Genomic DNA, 18,443 nt, shown 5'->3' on the forward strand with positions numbered 1-18,443 from the left:
AAAAAGCAAAAATGCTCAGACATCATATTTCATTTATTCATTCCTTTGTGTCACAAACAGTCCCTGAACTCAAGACAAATGGCTTTTATGTACACTGTGAAGTTGTGTTGATCACTCCTACAAAAACATGACACTGATATATCTTCAACCTAAAATCGGGAAGTAAACCAGTTTGGTTTCGCACAAATCGGCCGCTGTATGGAAGGAAGCAGTAGTCATACGCTCACTTTGAGCGGCAGATAACTAGCTACAACATTCAAAGTCGAGTGGAAACACTCAAGCGTACACGCATAAGGAATATAACAGCAATTCCTAGATCACTTGTACTTAGTACAGTGAGTTTAAGAAAGGGCGGAATTTGAGGGCAAAGTGACAGAGGGGGCTGTAAAGTCTTCTTGAAATGATCATCCCTGTGACTGCTGCTGTTCTGGCATCCAAACAAAGACAATCAACCTATGGAATACTGACAGATGACACCTCAGTAGCAATTGAACCGATAATATTGAGAGCACTATTTGACAGAAAGCTGCACGTCTCTTTGTATCCAAACAACTATCTCAAAACAGTTTACCATGTGTCCACCATGGTGTGACATTACGTCACTGAAAGTGTTTATGTGGTACGTGTACTGTACAAAGTGTACACCGTGTACAACAAGTGCTTAGTTTGTGTTGCGCAAGCTGGGGTTGCAATGTCTTTGTGCACACAGTGCTCATCAGCGTTAACAATGAGATCCGCTCCCTAAAATCATCCTTCCAAATCCTGCAATCCACTGACAGAAGCAAGGGTCATGTGCGTTCTGATACTTGAACCGGGCTGGTATGGTCTTCATTCTGTCACATTTCACACCGGACCTCTAGAAGTGCAGTGTTTAGGGGGCGGCAACCTTGGGGGCCATCTTGAAAAAGGCATCAAGAAGCCAGAGGATATACTTAAAACAACATCATGAGAGGTATAACAGTCATGGTCCCACTTTAGGCTGACTGAGTGTTTATATACCTGTAAAATTAAATGCCCATCTCTCTTTCCCCCCCTTTCCCCTAATCAAGCTAGACTAACACACAGAGAACGGATTCTCTGGCCTGGTCAGACAAGAAGCAAGTTGGGATTTATCAAAGGTCGATGGTTCTTTTTGGGTCACAGCTCTCAAGTGTCTATAATGGAATCGGGCTCTAAAACCTCCAAAGGGGAAGAGCTGTCGGGGTCTGGGGGCGCAGGTGATTGGCCTGCTGCCGCACCGGCGATGCAAGTCACACAACCCTGTGGGAGATGGCGATATTAGTCATGGTGTTTGGGAAAAGCAGCAGAAATGACAGATTGTGGGGTGATGTATGCATTCCCACCTGGGTGTCTATTTCTAAAGGGATGGTATGATGTTGGATCCATGGATGGACAAGGGACAGCTCCTCTCGCTGATCTTGGCTAAACCAAGGTTGGAGAGGCTGAAGCCCTCGCAACTTCTCCCTGTCCTCAGCCAACACCTCAGCCTGGTTCCTGGAGGAACGAACAACCCAAAAATATATGATTCATCATTTACAACATTTTCCACACTGTAAGGCACACAGGAGTATAGGGTGCACCTTCAATTAGTGGCATATCTTATAATTTGTTTCATATATACATAATGCGCACCGGATTATAAGACCCAGTAGTAGTAATAGTAGCAGTAGTGGTTGGTGGTAGTGGTGGTTAGGGTAGTCATAGGGGATGGTGTTGTACATCCAATAGAGGGTGCTGTGCTAAAGAGAATCTCATACAATGATTAACCAATAGTATAAGGCCCACTGCCGGCTTTTGAGAAAATGGAAGTCTTTTAGTTGCCCGTTATAATGCAAAAAATAGAGTAATTTAACAATAATTTTCCCATTAAAAAAACTGATTGAATGTTCCTTTAGGCCTTAAACAGTTGCCATAAAACATTTAGTCTAAAAACTCCCCCAAAAATAAAAAGGGAGTAGTAGTCTATGTTTTACAATGGAATCAAAAATGCTAGATAGAGAACTGTGTGTGTGTGTGTGTGTGTGTGTGTGTGTGTGTGTGTGTGTGTGTCTGTGTGTGTACCTGGTACGAATCTGGTAAGTCATCATAACATGCTCTGACGTGTGCTGGATCATGCTCCAAAGCGAGCTCTCCACCTGATTGTCGAAGCTATGTTGGTGCTCTGCGGGTGCTTCCTGGCTCTTGCGGGCTTTGCGGGAGGTGTCTGAGGAATCGTTGCTGGCAAAATATTTGCTGCTGTTGCTACTGCCTTTTGGGTCACAAAGAAGCTGAGAATCAGTCACTGCCACCCACTGAGCAGAAAAGTTGTTCTTTCCAGGCTCATAGTAGAGAATTCACACAAGCACGTCAATTTTGGACTTGTGTTTAAGATTTAACATGTTATTTGATTATAGTTTTATGAATTCACCAGTAGCAGGTATCAGCAATAATGAATAAATATTTATGAGAGCTTATCATGCGACAGGTTGGAATACAAAATTAAAAGTGGGTCAGAGGCGACCTCAAAGTCAAATAGAACAAATAAGGTGATTATGGTTGTTTTTTACCTTTCCACTGTCCTTCAGAAGTAAAAAATAAATACAAATAAAACAATTTGGGATTCTCACCAGTGTGTGAGGTAGAGGTTCCATTGGAGCCAGATCCAGATCCAGATCCAAGCGAGCCTCCAGATTCTCCTGATCCAGATCCAGAAGCATTAGAGCCTGTCCCTGATCGTGCATCTTCTTGCAGCAGGAGGTCAAGCAGCTCACTGGATGTTGACTGAGCATCATGGTTCACAGAATCACTAGGGGGACTTCCCTGGAGAAGCGAGAATGTTAAGTCAAAACCATAAACTGATTGAGAGAAGTGTACACAAAAATTGCGACAGTGAAAAGCACCTGCGGAATGAAAACGGAATCTGTGCTAAAGGCAAACGTGTTACTTGTGATGAGACATGTTTTTTGTGATCACCTCATTGCCACCCGCCTCATGAAGGCTTTCTGTGTGGTTGTGTCCAATGCTGCTCTGTCCTTCACTTGGTTTGGGCAGTTCCTCCTGTAGCAAGTTGAGCTGAAGTGGTGAACTTGAGCGTGAGCTTGAAAACAAAGCTCGTGGGTCCGCCGTCTCCTCTTCCTCCTCCCCCGCAGAGGAACAAGCTCCAGGTGAGCCGAGCAGTGGACCTGGAGAGGGCTGATGTTGTGGCACAAGCTGAGCTGGGAACTGGGGTTGTGGGAACTGGGGTTGTGGGAATTGGGCGGCAGGGGTGAGCCCTGCCATGGTGATGGGAGCTTGGGGCAGCATGGAGGCAGTTGGGGCCGGGTAAATTGACGGATAACCTGGAGTGAAACTCGGGTAGTTGGGTAGGAGGACAGCCATAACTGGCGCCATGAAGGAATTCATACTCTGGCCTGGAACTAGCGGTTGCATGTTGTGTAAATTGGACACATTCTGCAGATTCTGAATGGGTTCCATTTGGATATGCTGCATGCCTGGCAGGTTCTGGTTTTGCTGCATAAGATGAAAGTTGTAGTTGAGCTGGGTCTGGTCAGGGGGCTGCACCACCATAGGAGGGGCTCCAGGTAGCTGGTGCAATCTAGGCGGTTGCGCTAGGCCCGGTTGGGTCGCCAACATGGGAAAAATTGGTGCTTGAAGTGAAGATGTTTGATTGAATGGCGCTGCCATATGCAGCTGGGAAGATTCGGAGGAGGGCCATGAGGAGTCTGGGACACGACGAGAAGCTCCAGGTGGAGAGGCATAGCTATCTGATGAGCCCATGAGTTTGGGGCGCCTAAGTCTGGGTTTTACTCTTCTTGAGCGATTCAGCCCACTCACGTGTATTGGACGTGGATACTCACCTGTTGCAAATTTAGATGGTTTGGAAGAAGTTTAGTGTGCAAAAAAAACGTTCATTAGCATTCATGCGTACACACCTCTGTGTTTGGAGTGAGCCATTGAGCTGTTGTCCAGCTGGAGATAGAAACTGTAGGGGCTCTGCAGAATGCGATTACTGAAACGGTCCACATACTCTTGCTCCTCCTTCTGGGTGTGAGCTGAAAGAACCTCCTTGGTGAGGCCTACAAACCTTCGCTCCTCAGGGGGAGGGCTCGGTGCAGGACGGACCACGGCGAGAGCAGCATCAGTGGGCTCGCTTCCCATTGGCACATCCTCTAGGGCTGTCGCCTCTTTTGAGAGAAATCAATCATGTTAACAGGGAGAATTCTAGCATCATTATGACAATTACGATTGCTCGTTTACTCAGTCTTACATTTATTTTAGAACGTGTACGTGCATTTTTCAGGAGAACAGGGAGCCTGGACCCCCACAACATCCTTAGGGTACATACCTGATTCAGGTTGCGGCACATGGACAATTGTGCTGCTGTATGAACACTGACTGGTGACAGAGACTACACTCATTGCCTTAGTAGACATGGTGATGTCTGTCAGAGGCGCTCCAACGACAGCTGCTGTGCTTGGGCCGACTGACACCTCACTTTCCAACATTGCCACTGGACAGAGACAAGAGACTTCAGGAAAAACAACACATTAACATTCCACTATCCCACATGAGACATGTTTTTACCATCTGAAGCAGCTTGAGTCGGGTCATTGGCTCTGGCAGGTTTGTCATCTTCAGTGGTAGAGGATGAGGAAGAAGAAGTGGCTAGGATGTGAGATTCACTCTTCCGTTTTAGAGCTGGTCCAGTACAGCCCTCTAAATATCTGGATGAAACCGGCAAAGACAAACAGTTGAAAAATGGAGAACATGGAGTTTGGGAAGTCAATGCATAAGGTGCAAGGGTGCCATGTACCTAACAATGTTATCCACACAGTTAATCTGCTGGTAGGAGGGAATGTGTGGTGTTTTCTTGCTTTCTTCAGGCTCCTTCTCTTCAGGATTGGAGACTATCGGAGGCAATTGTGCTATGGAAGAAGTGATGGAAACTAAGATTCAAATAAAAACCACAGATCCTTAGAAGAGACATTGTGCCCTACGTGGCCTACCTGGGGCAGGTTGACTGAGAATTTTGTGGCTGGAATCAAAATAAGTCTGCCGCCCCCAATTCCTGACTCTTTTCACATCTGCACAGATTTGCTGAAGAGTCATCTGCCAGGAAGCAAAAACAATGTCATAAACCTTGGGGGCAGTGTTGAAGCTTCACAGTAAGCACGTGGTGATTATGTGACTCACAGGTTCCCGGTGTGAGTCCTCCCACAAGTTACCGTTGCTGTCACTGGAAGAAGCTACACTGATGTAATGCTCATGTGAACCATTACTTCCTAAACTACCATAACCACTGGAACCATTGTTATGGACAGGCTGTGGGCAAAAAGGCTCATTAATGGTGAACAAAAGACTTAAGATTTTTCTGAGCAATGGATGGTATATGAAAGCACTCATTTCTATAACTACCTGCAAAAAGAGCTTATAGATCTTGGCTTGCAAATCTTTAACTTCTTCATGAGTCACAGTTAAATCCGCTTTATTGGAAGCAGCAAACACATCCTCATTAAGTGGCGTCCTACACACAAGACGAGCAAGCACAACAACTGCATGAGTCTTTTTACACATTTAACTCTCCACCTTCTCCGATCACCGTTTGTGATCTTTTTTTTCATTTTTTCCCCCTTACGTTCTGACTTTATGGCGTCCTATGATGAAGGCCACCTTGCGGCTCCAAGGGTTGATGAAGCTGGACCAGCTAGTGTCCAACGTGATGTAGTCTCCATTCTGACAGCGCAATCGAATGGGCGAATGCTCAAACGGTGGCTGACCCGCATATTTCAACACTGTGTAAAAAGGTATCATCATGAAATAACAAATACAAAAACTAATACTACTTTGAAGTTGTAGTCGTCTAAGAGAGCGTGTTTAGGAAGTCAAACGTTACCCTTTCGGTGCATAGACAGCACGAGGGCACGGTCGTCTGGATGAATGGTTGTTAGCAATGATGTGCCGATAAGATCTTGAGGAAGGTACCCAAGCAATGGCACTGCCCTGTAGAACATCACCATAGGAGCAGAATGTATATGCTATTTAAATATTTGTAATACTAAGGGAATTCTTAAAATATTACCTGTCATCTACTTCAAGGAACACACAACCAGGTGAATGGGTGGTGGTGAAGATGCGCTTGTCTGTGGGGATTCGAGGCGCTGCGGAGTAAATAATGCACCCATCGATGGAGACTCACAAGTAAATTCAGTGGATAACATTACTGCTACATGGCATCCGGCATAAACTTATACACAACATTTACTGTAAAGCTGCATGTGTTGTGTAGGTGTTGCTGATGAATTACCTTCATATCCTGAAATGATCCGTTCGGCTAACGCCAAGCAACAGAGCTCTTCTTTCTCCCCACTGTTCTCCTTCCCCTGCACTTTCAGCAGGTAAGGTGTGACGCGAAATGGATTGTAACGCATTTCACCCTCGCGATCTTTGCCACCTCTGAAACACAAACGTGGTTTAAATGTAACTGTTTACAACAGTTGCATGACTGCCGTTTCATATAATTTCTACAAGAGCTTTGTTACATTTATTTATTACAAATCACCAATCCTGTGTTTAAACACTGACCTGATTCTACAGAAGAAAGACTTGACCTGGGCAGAGTCAAATAGAACTCCCACTGTGGAGGTAGCAACAGAGAAATATCATTAATTTTCCTGTTAAGTTAAATACAGTCTTGTGCAAACACTTTTAAGGACAGGAGAAAATATATGTAGGCATGCAACACTATAAATATGGCAAATAAAAAGGAGCTAGAGAATCTCATGAATCTCACTATTCCATTAATTGCACGGTAAGAGCTATATTCTTCACTATTTTCCGATAGAAAACACGTCTTACATTTCTCCAGTTGCTTTGTGCTCAATATTGCGGGATGTGGTGACCCGTTTTCCATCTTAGCTTGTAAGAGATACTGTGACATCAAGAAGCTCTTTCCACTCAATCATGTTGCCAATGGACATAATTAGTGGTAATTGCTCTTTTATTGAACGGTTTCTGTTGCCATTAACGATACCAGATCACGGTGATCCCAAAAACTGGTATTAGCTTTTCATGCTTGTTTGGTGCAAAATGTTTTCCCCCCATTCTCCATAACACCGCTATTCTTCTTGGTTGTGGTCCCCTCCCCAAAATGTAATAAATAAAAAATAAAAATAAACATATCAGAAATACCGGTGTGCGAGTTGGTCCAGGGCGGGAGATGCGGCTGTGCCGTATGAGAATAGAAGACATTTACATCCTGGTGGAGAAGCAACTCCACAAACTTGGTTGACTCAAGGAATTTCCTTTTGCAGCACATGATACTCGCAGCCTGCTCGGAGGCATGCAGAACGTGGCCGCTCGACAGGGAGAACACCACCACAAAGGAGTCCTACAAAAACACAGAGAAATGCACGCACACGCAACCAAAGTCACAGACACACGCAAAAGCAGTAAACACATTTACACTCACACACCAGGCATAAGGCAAAAATAAGGGACACATGCACAGCTACAATGAGACTCAAAACAGGATAAGATCATTTTCATTGCAGCATCAAAGTGCAGACTGGTGTGAAAATACAAATAAATGAGTGGTAAATTTTAGCTGGTGTACCGTGTTTTTAAGAGGGTGTTCACAGGTGACTCTCTCCAGTTCTTCGCGAGTGCAAACGGTGGCATTGCTCTTCACCTCCTGGTCATTTCGCATCAGCAATTTGTAATACTCGCTATTGGCTGCAGAGAGGAACATATGCACATTATAAAGACTTAGCCTACAATTAGATATTTAATTGAGTATCAACTTTTTCGTTTTGTTTCAGTGCCATTTATATTGATGGACGTCCAATCACTTGGCTCTTTTTATCCATCAATGGTGAGTTTGAATTAGTGTGTCAGTCGCAGGGGTCCAATCCATTTTAAAAGGGAAAGCTACAGTCCAATGAACGGATGTTTAACTGCTTTGCCAGTTCAAGTGGATTGGACGCCTGTCACCATCACTGGGAGCCAATGAATGAAGCAGCAGGTTACCTTGCACTTGCTTCACACACTTGAGAGCGTAATGCAAAGCCTCCACCGTGCTGGCTTTGCTTCGGCTGCGTTTGTCAGATGGCAGTCTCTTTTTCATCTCAGCCACTGTGTTCTTCATATCTTTGTGGATCTGACCTTTACTGCCATCTGTATTCACACTGCTGCACAAACAGACACACAAAGAGCAAACAAAAAGAGGGCCCTCAGAACATTGTGGATATTGCTGGGTTTTATAATAATTGAGCCTGGCGTGGGGAGAGATTGCTCAATTTCCTAGGATGATTTAACCATTAAGCGTAAAAGCGGCCCCTTATGAAACATTGCATTATTAGTGGCCTAAAGTGATTTTTAGCTACATTAGCAGTTCTAGAATTGTCAATATACCTCTTCATAGAAGCAGAGGTGGATCCTGTGCCGCTTCCAGTACTGTGGTTGTCTGGGGAGGAGAGGCCGTGCGATCCACTAGCCATTTCCTCGTCTTCCTGCTGCGGTTCTCCACCTGAAGGACCGCACTCGTGAACGCTGACAGATCTAGTTTGACGCCCTCTGGCATGTTGTCTCGATAACTTCCGGTCTTTCCTGCCATCTTCGTCTGTGACTGATGGTATCACAGGTTCCTTCCCATCTGGGCCGATTTCACCAGCCGGCATCTCTTCTCTTTGGTCATACATCATTGTCAATTTCGCCAATAACACTGATAACCCAGGGTCTTCATATAATCATATAGTCGTTTCATTTGTGTAGGATTCTGAGAGGTTGGTTTGTCCTGAGCAGGACAAATATGAAAGAAGAAAAACAATTTTAATAGAAGATATCTCATGTTTAATTGGCAGGGACCAATTATTAATGATTATGCATTAGCAAATATTTTCATTCTGACAATCCAACTTGTCTTTACACATGTGAGCATTCTTTCCCTGAAATGCTTTGCTTTTTTAATTTCATTGCCTAATCGAGTCTTGGGCAATGAGCCTAAAACTACTTTTATTTGTGCCAAAGGCCTAACACATAATTGATTTCCAACTATACAATGATTATTTTTGAACATAATTTCTAGGGATAACATATATTTAAAGTTGTGCAAATATTTGCTGTTCAAACTGTCATCACGCCAAACCGCAGCATAGCTCATAAGGCCTCTTAAACCAAATGATCATTTGGTGTAAGGTGAATTGCTTCTTAAGGCTGTTAAGCATGATTATTTTTTTCCAGAAGGTGATCCAGCTTCAACAAGTGCAATGACTAGAGAAAAGAAAAAATATAAGGAAAATTCCAGGAGGAAAACAAGCTTGTATTTCAAGCAAATGCAAACACTACACGTTGACAACTTTCCACCTGTTAGGGATTTTTTTTTTTAAAGTGATCATGAAAAAAGTGTTTGAATCAGCAATCTCAGATAAGCAGTAGAAAATTGAACACGTTTTTTTTTTGTAAGATTGATTATAATCAGATCGAATTTAACCCCCAGCAGGCAACTGGTATTATATAACCATCATGAGTTCCAATTTAGGGTGCTTTGTGTATGTGAAATCCATAAAGAAAAATTATGTTAACACAACACTCAGCTTTCTAAATTGTTTACAAATGACATAAATTCAAGGTGAAATTCTGGGTTTAACATTTTAGCTCTAAAATCACATTTCAACCAAAAAAAGTTTTTTATTCTTTTTGTTAACATTCATACTTCATATAGGTATGGCAAAATTGCAATAGCTGGGTGCCAAAAGGTAAAACTAAATCGTTGCACGTTGTATAATATAAGGGATTAAATAAAGGGGATTGATTGATGAGGAATGAAAGGGATTATTAAAAATGAAGGAACTTCTTTTAGCACTCTAAGATAGTATTAAAAGATATCATCACTTATGAACGTGACAGGGAACAAATTTGTAGTTGCAGACAGCACTCGGGCGAGTGAAATATTAGCTGCTCAACAGCTAGTCAAGACATGCCTCGAAAGCTTGTCCATTAGTGGCTCATGTGTTTTTGCATTTTATTCCTTATCACTATGTAAGAGTGTTTAGCAGCCTTCTCACAGTGAGCTGGTTTCCGGGTGTCAGTTCCAGCCCAGTCATGCGATGGCAAAATTAATGAAGAAGCTGCAATTGTGCTGGGCGGAAAGCCACTGACAGCGTGAGGAGTTCTTATAAGGTGGGAGGGGCAGGCGATAAAGCACATGTTACAGGTGATGTCACTCTACCCACGTTTTAGGCCGCCCCAAGAGTCCTGGCAGATCTGACAAAGAATCAGAGTTTCTTGCTACAACGCAGACATTAGGCAGTCAATTGTTCTCAGCCTGTCCACGTTTTCAGTACTTATGTTCAAACATTTCAGTAGGTACCTAACTGCAACATGTAACAGTCTACGAGAGAAAATGGGGGTTTCAATCCTAATGGCAAATGGTAATGTTCGTCAAAGGCAAGAGGAGCCACAGGAGAGGAATGAAAGAGCCACCTGCGGCTTGCAAGCCACAAGTTGATGATCTGTGATGATTGTAACATACCCACTTCCGTATTCCTTGCACTGTGAATGGTACAAGTTATTGTCTTGTTTATGTGAGCTTTCATGTGTGAATCCTAGAATTATGTAGGATGTTTTTTTTTTTTTTATCACCAGTGCTCCGTAACTATTTTATGTTGCACATTAGTTCAAGGGTGTTACAATGACATTATTCTCTGTTTCAAGACAGATCCTTATGGACTAGTAAATTCGCATTGTTATTACTTTTTTACAAACATCAACAAAAAAAGCCAAAAATATAAGAAAGATCAGACCACATCAAAACAAACTGGACCACCTTTTAAACGTTCAAGGGCTCTTAACCCAATTAGCAGATGACAAAAAAATCTATTAAACTCAACAGATAAGTAAAACTTATTACAATTGTTTACAAAACGCTTTCCTTAAAGAATGGGTGAAAGAACACGTTTGACAGCCCACAAACTTTATTTTATTATCCTTAAAAGGCAGTTTCGCCGGAATGGTTAACTGAGGCGTCCGGATTATTATTATTTTTTTTAGATTTGCTCATTTTGATCGCAGTCAAAATACATCAGTTAATTTAGATAGTTTAATAGACCGTAACAGCACTCATTTTTGACAGTCCGCTGCGATATGGCAGACATGATACTCAACGTTAGCTACTTATTGGCTCCACGCCGAGAACAACCAACAGTCGCCGCAACAACGTGCTCGATTTAAGAAAGTCTACACAGAGATCCCTCTAGTTTGGTTTCAAAACACAATAAAAAACATTATTTTATACCTTTACTTCCACATTTATGAGGAGGTATACAAGGCGGCTAGCTAGCTGGCCTAATGGCAATGCCTCAAAACATACCAAAAATCAACTAAGACAAATATTTACCTTTTTCTCCGTGTTCGTGACCCCAAGTGAATGTATCTGTCCGTGAACGGTTTGTACGATCGTGATGAAAAATAATTTTATTTAGGTCTCAGTCACAAAGCTAAATCGCCTAGTATTCCTGAGCTCTTGACACAGTTGTGCAACGTGAGTCCAATTCAGTATGGCCCCGCCCAGTGCACGCTGATTCGTCAACATAATTTGCAAGTGTTCTCCTAATGGCTCATAACATCCCTAGTGGGTGTGTCCATAATACTGGTTTGTTAAACCACAGTGTTGGTTCACGTGGACCTCCATGTTACGCAACAGGGAGAAAACAAGCATAGGGACGAACTGCGCGTGCGCAGGACATTTTGGGCCAATCCATTCGTCCCTCTTCATTACAGAAGGAATTACTTGAGATACCTTTAATCACATTAAAGTTATTAAAGTTGTCCAAACATCTCACTTGACATGGCTTTCAATCGGTTCATGGGGCATTGAGGAGGTTTTATTTGCTTTTTGAAAGCTGCACAAAAACATGTTAATTCTGATCTTTTTAAAATATGAAATGTGACAATTCCCATAATTGCACCACCAAAAAATGTGTAAATCTACCTCAGGCAATTTTATTTTCATTGTTTTTCTTTTACCAAAAGCATCAGGACTTATAGTGATTAGCATAAATGTCATTCATTCATTTTCGGTACCGTTTACCTTGCATGGTTCGCAAGGGTTGCGGGGGTGCTGGAGCCTATCTCAGCTAACAACGGGCAGCCGGTGGGGGTCAGCCTTAATTGGTTGCCAGCCAATCGCAAGGCACAGAGAGACAGACACTCCTACTTGGGGGCAATTTAGAGTGTTCATCCAGCCTACCATGCATTTTTGGGGGGGATGTGGGAGGAAACCGGAGTACCCGGATAAAACCCACGCCAGCCCACAAAAAACATGCAAATAATCAGAATAAGCTGTGTTCTGAATGAAAACATTCTGCGAACTATAGGTTTTGAAACGTGTCGCAGGATGACGTCACTGCATTATTATGTAATCATCTGCCATTTTCACTCTTCCTTCACAGCACATCTCCCAAAAGTAGGCGTGCAGAGGATGCAGTCAAGCTTATCTCTACTTTTTGGTTTTTACGGAGATCAACCAAACCATATATAAATAATGCAGCATTTAAATGCATTCAAAATGTTTAAAAAAATCTAAAAACAGCATCAAAAGATTGAAATGGTATTGCCACTTTAACATTGTTTTTTTTAAATTAAAATTAAATTTACAAGTAGCGTTAGGACAAGGAGTAAATATGTCAAATTGAGAAATTTACTTTACTATACTTCCACCAGCAAGAATATACAAATGACTCAAACCCCAGTGACAAAGTACTAATTAGACATCATTTAAGCCTTTTAATCAGAAGCACAGCAGGGTATGCAATCATCCAGTGTTGGCACCTTACACACTGTCATTTCCCAAATTGTTTCTCTACAAACTCCAACAGCCACAGATTTAGCAGCAGTGGACAGGACATCATGATCATTCAAGACTATTTTTATGCATACATTAGTATAACCAAGTAAGCTGCACAGTATGTTTGTGTACATTTAGAAGGCACAACTGACTCTTATGGGTTAAGGAATAATCATACAAATCACTCAATGGGAAGCAGAAACATTTAGAATCACTTTATAATGGTTTGTCTGTTGAGATAACAAAAAAGCACCAAAGTGAACTTTTTTTTCTAATTAGGGGAAATTTCAAATGCTACAATCCTTCGAGGGTCATATACATAGTACTTATGAAAGACTAATTTTAATGCAACCATTTACGAGTTTAAAAGCTAACAGCACACATTATATTTACTTACTTTGTAGAACAGGTTCAGAATTTGTTTAGTTTAGAATTACCCGGTAGCTTGTTTGAGGCTGTATTCCCCATCACTAATAACTAACAATAGCAAAAAAGAGCTGTAACACCACTCCAAGCCATTCCTGAGACAATGACATGAACAGAGGCATAAACCCCCATTGTTGTCTTTGAAATGAGATCACTTGAATTATTTCATATATATTCACAACCGAATTTCATGATAACTTATTTTTCTCCATCATAATTCATCAAGTACATATTGTTTTTTTCTTCCTAAGAATCAAAATATCTGCAAAACGTTAGGTGTCTAAGAACTCAGCCACAAGTGTATATATAAATAAGTTACGGCATTGGGTCATACAATCTACCAGCTGTGTCTTGAAATTAGGCAGAAGTAAAACAGCACAGAAGTATACTCCCAAAGAGTAAAAATAAATCCGAAATTGATTCGGTAGTAGGCACAACACACGAAGAAGATTTTACGTATTCCGAATAGCAAACATCGGAACTTGGCACACACATTGTTGGCTAGTTAGGACACATACAATGTACAAAAAAAACAGGAGGAATTTACAAACTACCAGTATACATATTTTTTGTTGTTGTAGAGAAGGCCAATGGGGGTATGTTTTGAGATAAGTTATTAAGAGCACTGGAAAAAAGGCATCATTTTTGTTTAAATATTGTAACATTGGCTGAAATTGTATTCAATTAGATCATGATCAGTTTATGTATCTTTGGTATGTGGCACCTGCAAAGGTAGGGCTTGTAGTCTGCCCAAATCCTCAACTGAGGCACATGCTGGCACACATACAGAACAAGGAATGAAGACCCTCTCTCCTTCCCCCCCCAAAAAAAATTGAACTAAGAAGCCATCAATCATGTGATTTCTGACACTGTGCCTTTCAGTGATGCATGTTGCTCATCTCTTCTTTGCTCAACTCCTCTGCTTGACGTTCATTTATGATCGAGCCCAGACTGAAACCAAAGAGAATAGTAATTGCAAATTTGGACTACTAGGTTTGTGCGCCTGTCTAGCACATGATTTGAACAACAAAAAACAACAGTAACCCTTCAATAATTATATGATGCATGTATGAAATTAAGCAAAAGTTAGGAGGACAACACGACTTCAAAGATTTTCTACATTACATTTTGATTCAAGTGATACTCACTGATAATAATGACCACTATGATCAGGAGGACAGCTATCAGGATAGCCCACATCTGTCGGTAAAAAAAACATAAAATAACACTTGGGTTAAACTATAAAAAACCATACATTTTCTGTTTAAAATTAATCACATGGCTTTGCAGACACATTTGTCCGACTTTATATTGCATTAAAATTTCACCTTGCAGTTCTTCCACCAGTACTTCCTCTTGAGCTTTGCAGCACTGGTTTCAAATTGGGATGCACCGGCTTGAAGTGCATCGGCTCGATCGTCCAGTTCCGATAATTTCTGGTCACGCTCTAGCACTTTGTCCACATTCACGCGCATAATATCCACCACCTGTTCACAGACGCCACAATTCATGAATTGATTAGTTATTTGGGCTACAAAAACGTGACCCTTTCGATAACATGTTCAAAACCACTTAAATATTTTTTTGTTAATGGTAGCAGCATTTTTGGCCAACATTTGGGCCAGTTAAGAAAATGAGTTGCAAATGTAGGCGCATATTTATTCACAAAAGGCACACGTAAAAGTCTAAAATTCCCCCAAAGTGGACGACTTTCTGACGATGTCAAATGTGTACACCATTTGAAATGATCAAGAAACGTATAAAATACGGGAAAAACGTATCAGGTATGTTAGGCAATAATCACAAATCTCATAATACCACTATATACAACAAACATCAAGTGTCAGAGAGAACAAACACATGTTCCACTGATCCACAAACCCTACTAGTGCCACTCCCCTCAGACAGAGAGGAGTGTGCAGAGGAGTGTGCAAGCATTACATAACCATGTACAGTGATTATATAACTTACCAGCAACCAATTGGAACCTGTGATGAAATGCTTAAAATTGACGTTGCTCGAGGGGCTAATTTCAGTTTAAAAAAGAGGAAATAAAAATGAGAAGGGTATATTGTCGTGAGGTTTCAGAGCCATATTATGTTTGATCATTTTCAACCATTTCAATTGAGATGAAGAAATGTCTTTCCGGTAAAAATATTTCTCACAGTGGCAAAACCCAAACGCAATGCCAAGGGTTACGCAACTCTGTTCAAGATTCATCAAGAAACACTGAGTCATATGGCACCCAACGACAGTGAGAGGAAATTAATAGAGGCTCAGCACTAATGTCACTTTATGACAAAACCAGGGCAAAGAAAATTGGCAACTTTCACAGGCAAAAAATTGTATGTGGTCTAAAATTATGTTACATCACTGTCTTGAGAGTTTTACATTTACACTAAAGATTGTTGATCCAACTTGCATACCGGAGTATAACCATAGTTGGCTAGAACACCTCGCACACCCCCGCAACCTTTGTGGGGATAAGTGCTATGGAAAACCAATGAAGAAGGATGAGCTTACAAACTTAACTGTTGAGGAAGGTGTGTTAACTGAGAAATTAAAGTAAGTTATATGTATTTGTTAACCAAATGATCTACATAGGGTATCACACAATTGGCTATCCCAACTTTTTTTTTTTTTTTTTAAACAAAAAAAATATCGGAATTAACACACACAAATTCTAAATTGGGTGTCATCCCCGGTGCTGTAAATGTAGCGTATAAAACGTTGTCACTCAACTCTTTAAAACAAACAAAACATATTAAATTGGTGTGTACTGACTTTTCTATTCATAATATAATTCATAAATAATTCAAATGAATCCCATAAAGTATGTTGCAGAAAACAGGTTGAACAACAGCCTCTTTGCAAATAATGATGTAATGTCACATATTTAGACGTTCATTAACATGGAAGGGAAAAGCTCCAGTTTCATCTGGGCAGTTATTGTCGTACCTCATCGACCTGGGCTTGGGTCTGCTGCAAACGCTTGTTGCTTGACCCTGCACCAGACCCTTCTGGAACTGAGCCTGACCTGGACAAACATGAGATTTGATGTTAATTTGCATAAATATATAGCATTTTTCCTACAAATATAGGTACTGTTACACACACACTATATTATTTTTTTGCACATTTATAGTCTTCACACTCATCTGCAGTTTCTTAATAAAGTATATATATATATATATATATATATATATATCAAACGAAATTGTTTTATGTAACCTAGATCTGTAGCGATGTTTTGGGTTAAGAGCTGACGTCATGATATCTCTTATTCCTTGGTATTTCAAAATTTATAACACCACCAAAATACAATGGTAATATTGGTTCACACTTATGTATCTCTTCGGCAGCTGTACTGCTTTTTCATCATCTTTATTTGCAAAGCACTTTGTTCTGCATTTTCTCTGCATGAAAAGTGCTATTACAATTATGGTTTTGATTGATTGAAAATCGTCAGCGAAAATAATTATTAATGACAAATTAATGAATGGATTCAGCCTCACTCTAATACATGTACTCACTTGTATTACACATCATTAGAGTGATATAGTTGTTATACTACATACTTGCCCAGCTGACACTTTATGGATTACTGTTCTATACGATTTTGGCTAATAAACTCTTTGGTAAAGTGCAGGATTATTCTGGCAAAGGGTCGAGCTACAATAAAAGCATTCTGTGTCACACCATCACTAGTGCAGATTAGTAAACGTGCGACTTTCGATATATCACGAGATGCAAACTCGTGCTGATGAAAATTTGGCACAGTTTTTGCGGCTAAGAGCTAAAAAGCTAAACTTAAACAACCGATTAAATACGACGAGAGACGTTATGGTAGTAGACACATTTTGTAGTAAATACATTTGAAATTTGAACATTATTGCGCTTGAAACGATGGAGACTCGAATCTGTTTTATGAATTTACTTTATATTTGTCAATTGCAATTCTTTCCAGTGGGTTTATGGAAGTTATGATCGTTTTGACGTAGAGAAGCTAACAGTTTGAGAGGTGCTCATTGATGAACTGGAGAAACAAGTACAGGGATAATGAGGTAGCCATAAAATAAGTTTAAGTAAATCATAAAAGTGACTTGGCTTGATTGTAGAATTGCGCTAGATGACTTGCAGTGAACTTACGGGAACATTTCCTGCATTACGGGGTAGCACTTGTTGCATGCTAGCAGCTAAGTTTTGGGCGTATGCTACGTCCCATTTTTCGCCAAACAACCAACATCAAGATTTCTACAATTATTCGACCCATCAAACAACCGGCCAGAAAATGCACGCAGATATTCTATATCGTTAAAACTTACATTATGTGGCGAAAGTTGCCCGATCTTTACCGGATGTTTTATTTTTTTTCCAGCGAGGTTCCAAGGCGTAACAATTTTGAGCTGCGTTGCAGTTGTACTGGGAAGTCGGAGCTTCCCACTTTCGAGCCGTGAAAAAGGCAACTACAGCGCCCCCTGAACTCCAAAACTACATTTTAAAATCGTTTAGTGTGGCTGACGTACTTTAATCACTATCGCTCCTGTTTGTAAATGGATAATTATGAAAAGATTTCATTTCAAATGATGGAGATGTGTTGCATGGCTTTTATTATTTTTGTGTACTTGGTGCACAATCTTGTTGATGTTGTGTTGCGTTCTGCACAGATTTGGACACGAATGATGTCATAGCGACGTTAAAGTGATATAAAATACGTACACGTGTATATATATTTTTAAATGAGAACGCCACTTTGTTTTTGAAAATATTTTACGAGAAGTACATGAATGCCACACAATAAGACGTCATTCATTCGCCAACAATGAATAATTCCAAGTTGCATTGAAAACACGTACAAATAATCGGAAAATCACTTTTTAAATTCATTTATGTACCAAACTCATATGGTTTTATGGTCCGTACCTTAAAGTTGCCTCTTAAACATTGGATCATGAGCACATTTCTTTCGTCTCCATATGTGATGGTTAAAATTATTGTTCAAAATTTCGAGCCAGCCAGGAGTCGAACCTAGAATCTTCTGATCCGTAGTCAGACGCGTTATCCATTGCGCCACTGGCCCGATGAGTAATAGGAGGTCCACGCACGTTTTTATTGTAATTTTAAGGAAGTGGAGTTCCTTGTTTTTTTTGTACATGTTTGAAAAATAGCGTCTTAAATGTGGACAGATGCTATTGTG

General features: G+C 40.8%; 2 protein-coding genes and 1 non-coding gene across 4 annotated transcripts; all 3 read right to left on the reverse strand.

The window, feature by feature from the left end:
• Positions 1–12: 12 nt before the first annotated feature.
• Positions 13–11,548, reverse strand: per3 (period circadian clock 3). Of its 2 annotated transcripts, none has more exons than XM_077601888.1 (22): positions 11,372–11,548; positions 8,389–8,770; positions 8,005–8,162; positions 7,592–7,710; positions 7,168–7,366; positions 6,562–6,613; positions 6,284–6,432; positions 6,059–6,137; positions 5,873–5,979; positions 5,615–5,771; positions 5,395–5,503; positions 5,173–5,301; positions 4,986–5,088; positions 4,793–4,904; positions 4,564–4,703; positions 4,325–4,489; positions 3,912–4,163; positions 2,953–3,836; positions 2,607–2,799; positions 2,062–2,248; positions 1,344–1,494; positions 13–1,260 (listed from the first exon to the last, which is right to left on the reverse strand). In XM_077601888.1, the coding sequence occupies exons 2-22, from the start codon at positions 8,676–8,678 to the stop codon at positions 1,147–1,149; spliced, it is 3,849 nt and encodes a 1,282-aa protein (XP_077458014.1). In that variant the 5' UTR covers positions 8,679–8,770; positions 11,372–11,548; the 3' UTR covers positions 13–1,146. The 2 variants fall into 2 exon arrangements, with proteins under 2 accessions (XP_077458014.1, XP_077458013.1); XM_077601887.1 differs by having other exon boundaries at positions 8,005–8,165.
• A 1,188-nt stretch (positions 11,549–12,736) lies between these two features.
• vamp3 (vesicle-associated membrane protein 3 (cellubrevin)) lies at positions 12,737–17,705 on the reverse strand. Its single transcript, XM_077603684.1, has 5 exons — positions 17,572–17,705; positions 16,205–16,283; positions 14,575–14,733; positions 14,395–14,446; positions 12,737–14,197 (listed from the first exon to the last, which is right to left on the reverse strand). Coding segments are annotated over exons 1-5 (309 nt in total). The 5' UTR covers positions 17,574–17,705; the 3' UTR covers positions 12,737–14,180.
• Positions 17,706–18,253: 548 nt separating this feature from the next.
• On the reverse strand, positions 18,254–18,326 carry trnar-acg (transfer RNA arginine (anticodon ACG)). The gene has a single exon. It is a non-coding gene; the product is annotated as a tRNA-Arg (tRNA).
• Between the last annotated feature and the right edge of the window lie 117 nt (positions 18,327–18,443).

Source organism: Stigmatopora argus, chromosome 6 (genome assembly GCF_051989625.1).
Source record: "Stigmatopora argus isolate UIUO_Sarg chromosome 6, RoL_Sarg_1.0, whole genome shotgun sequence".
NCBI lineage: Eukaryota > Metazoa > Chordata > Actinopteri > Syngnathiformes > Syngnathidae > Stigmatopora > Stigmatopora argus.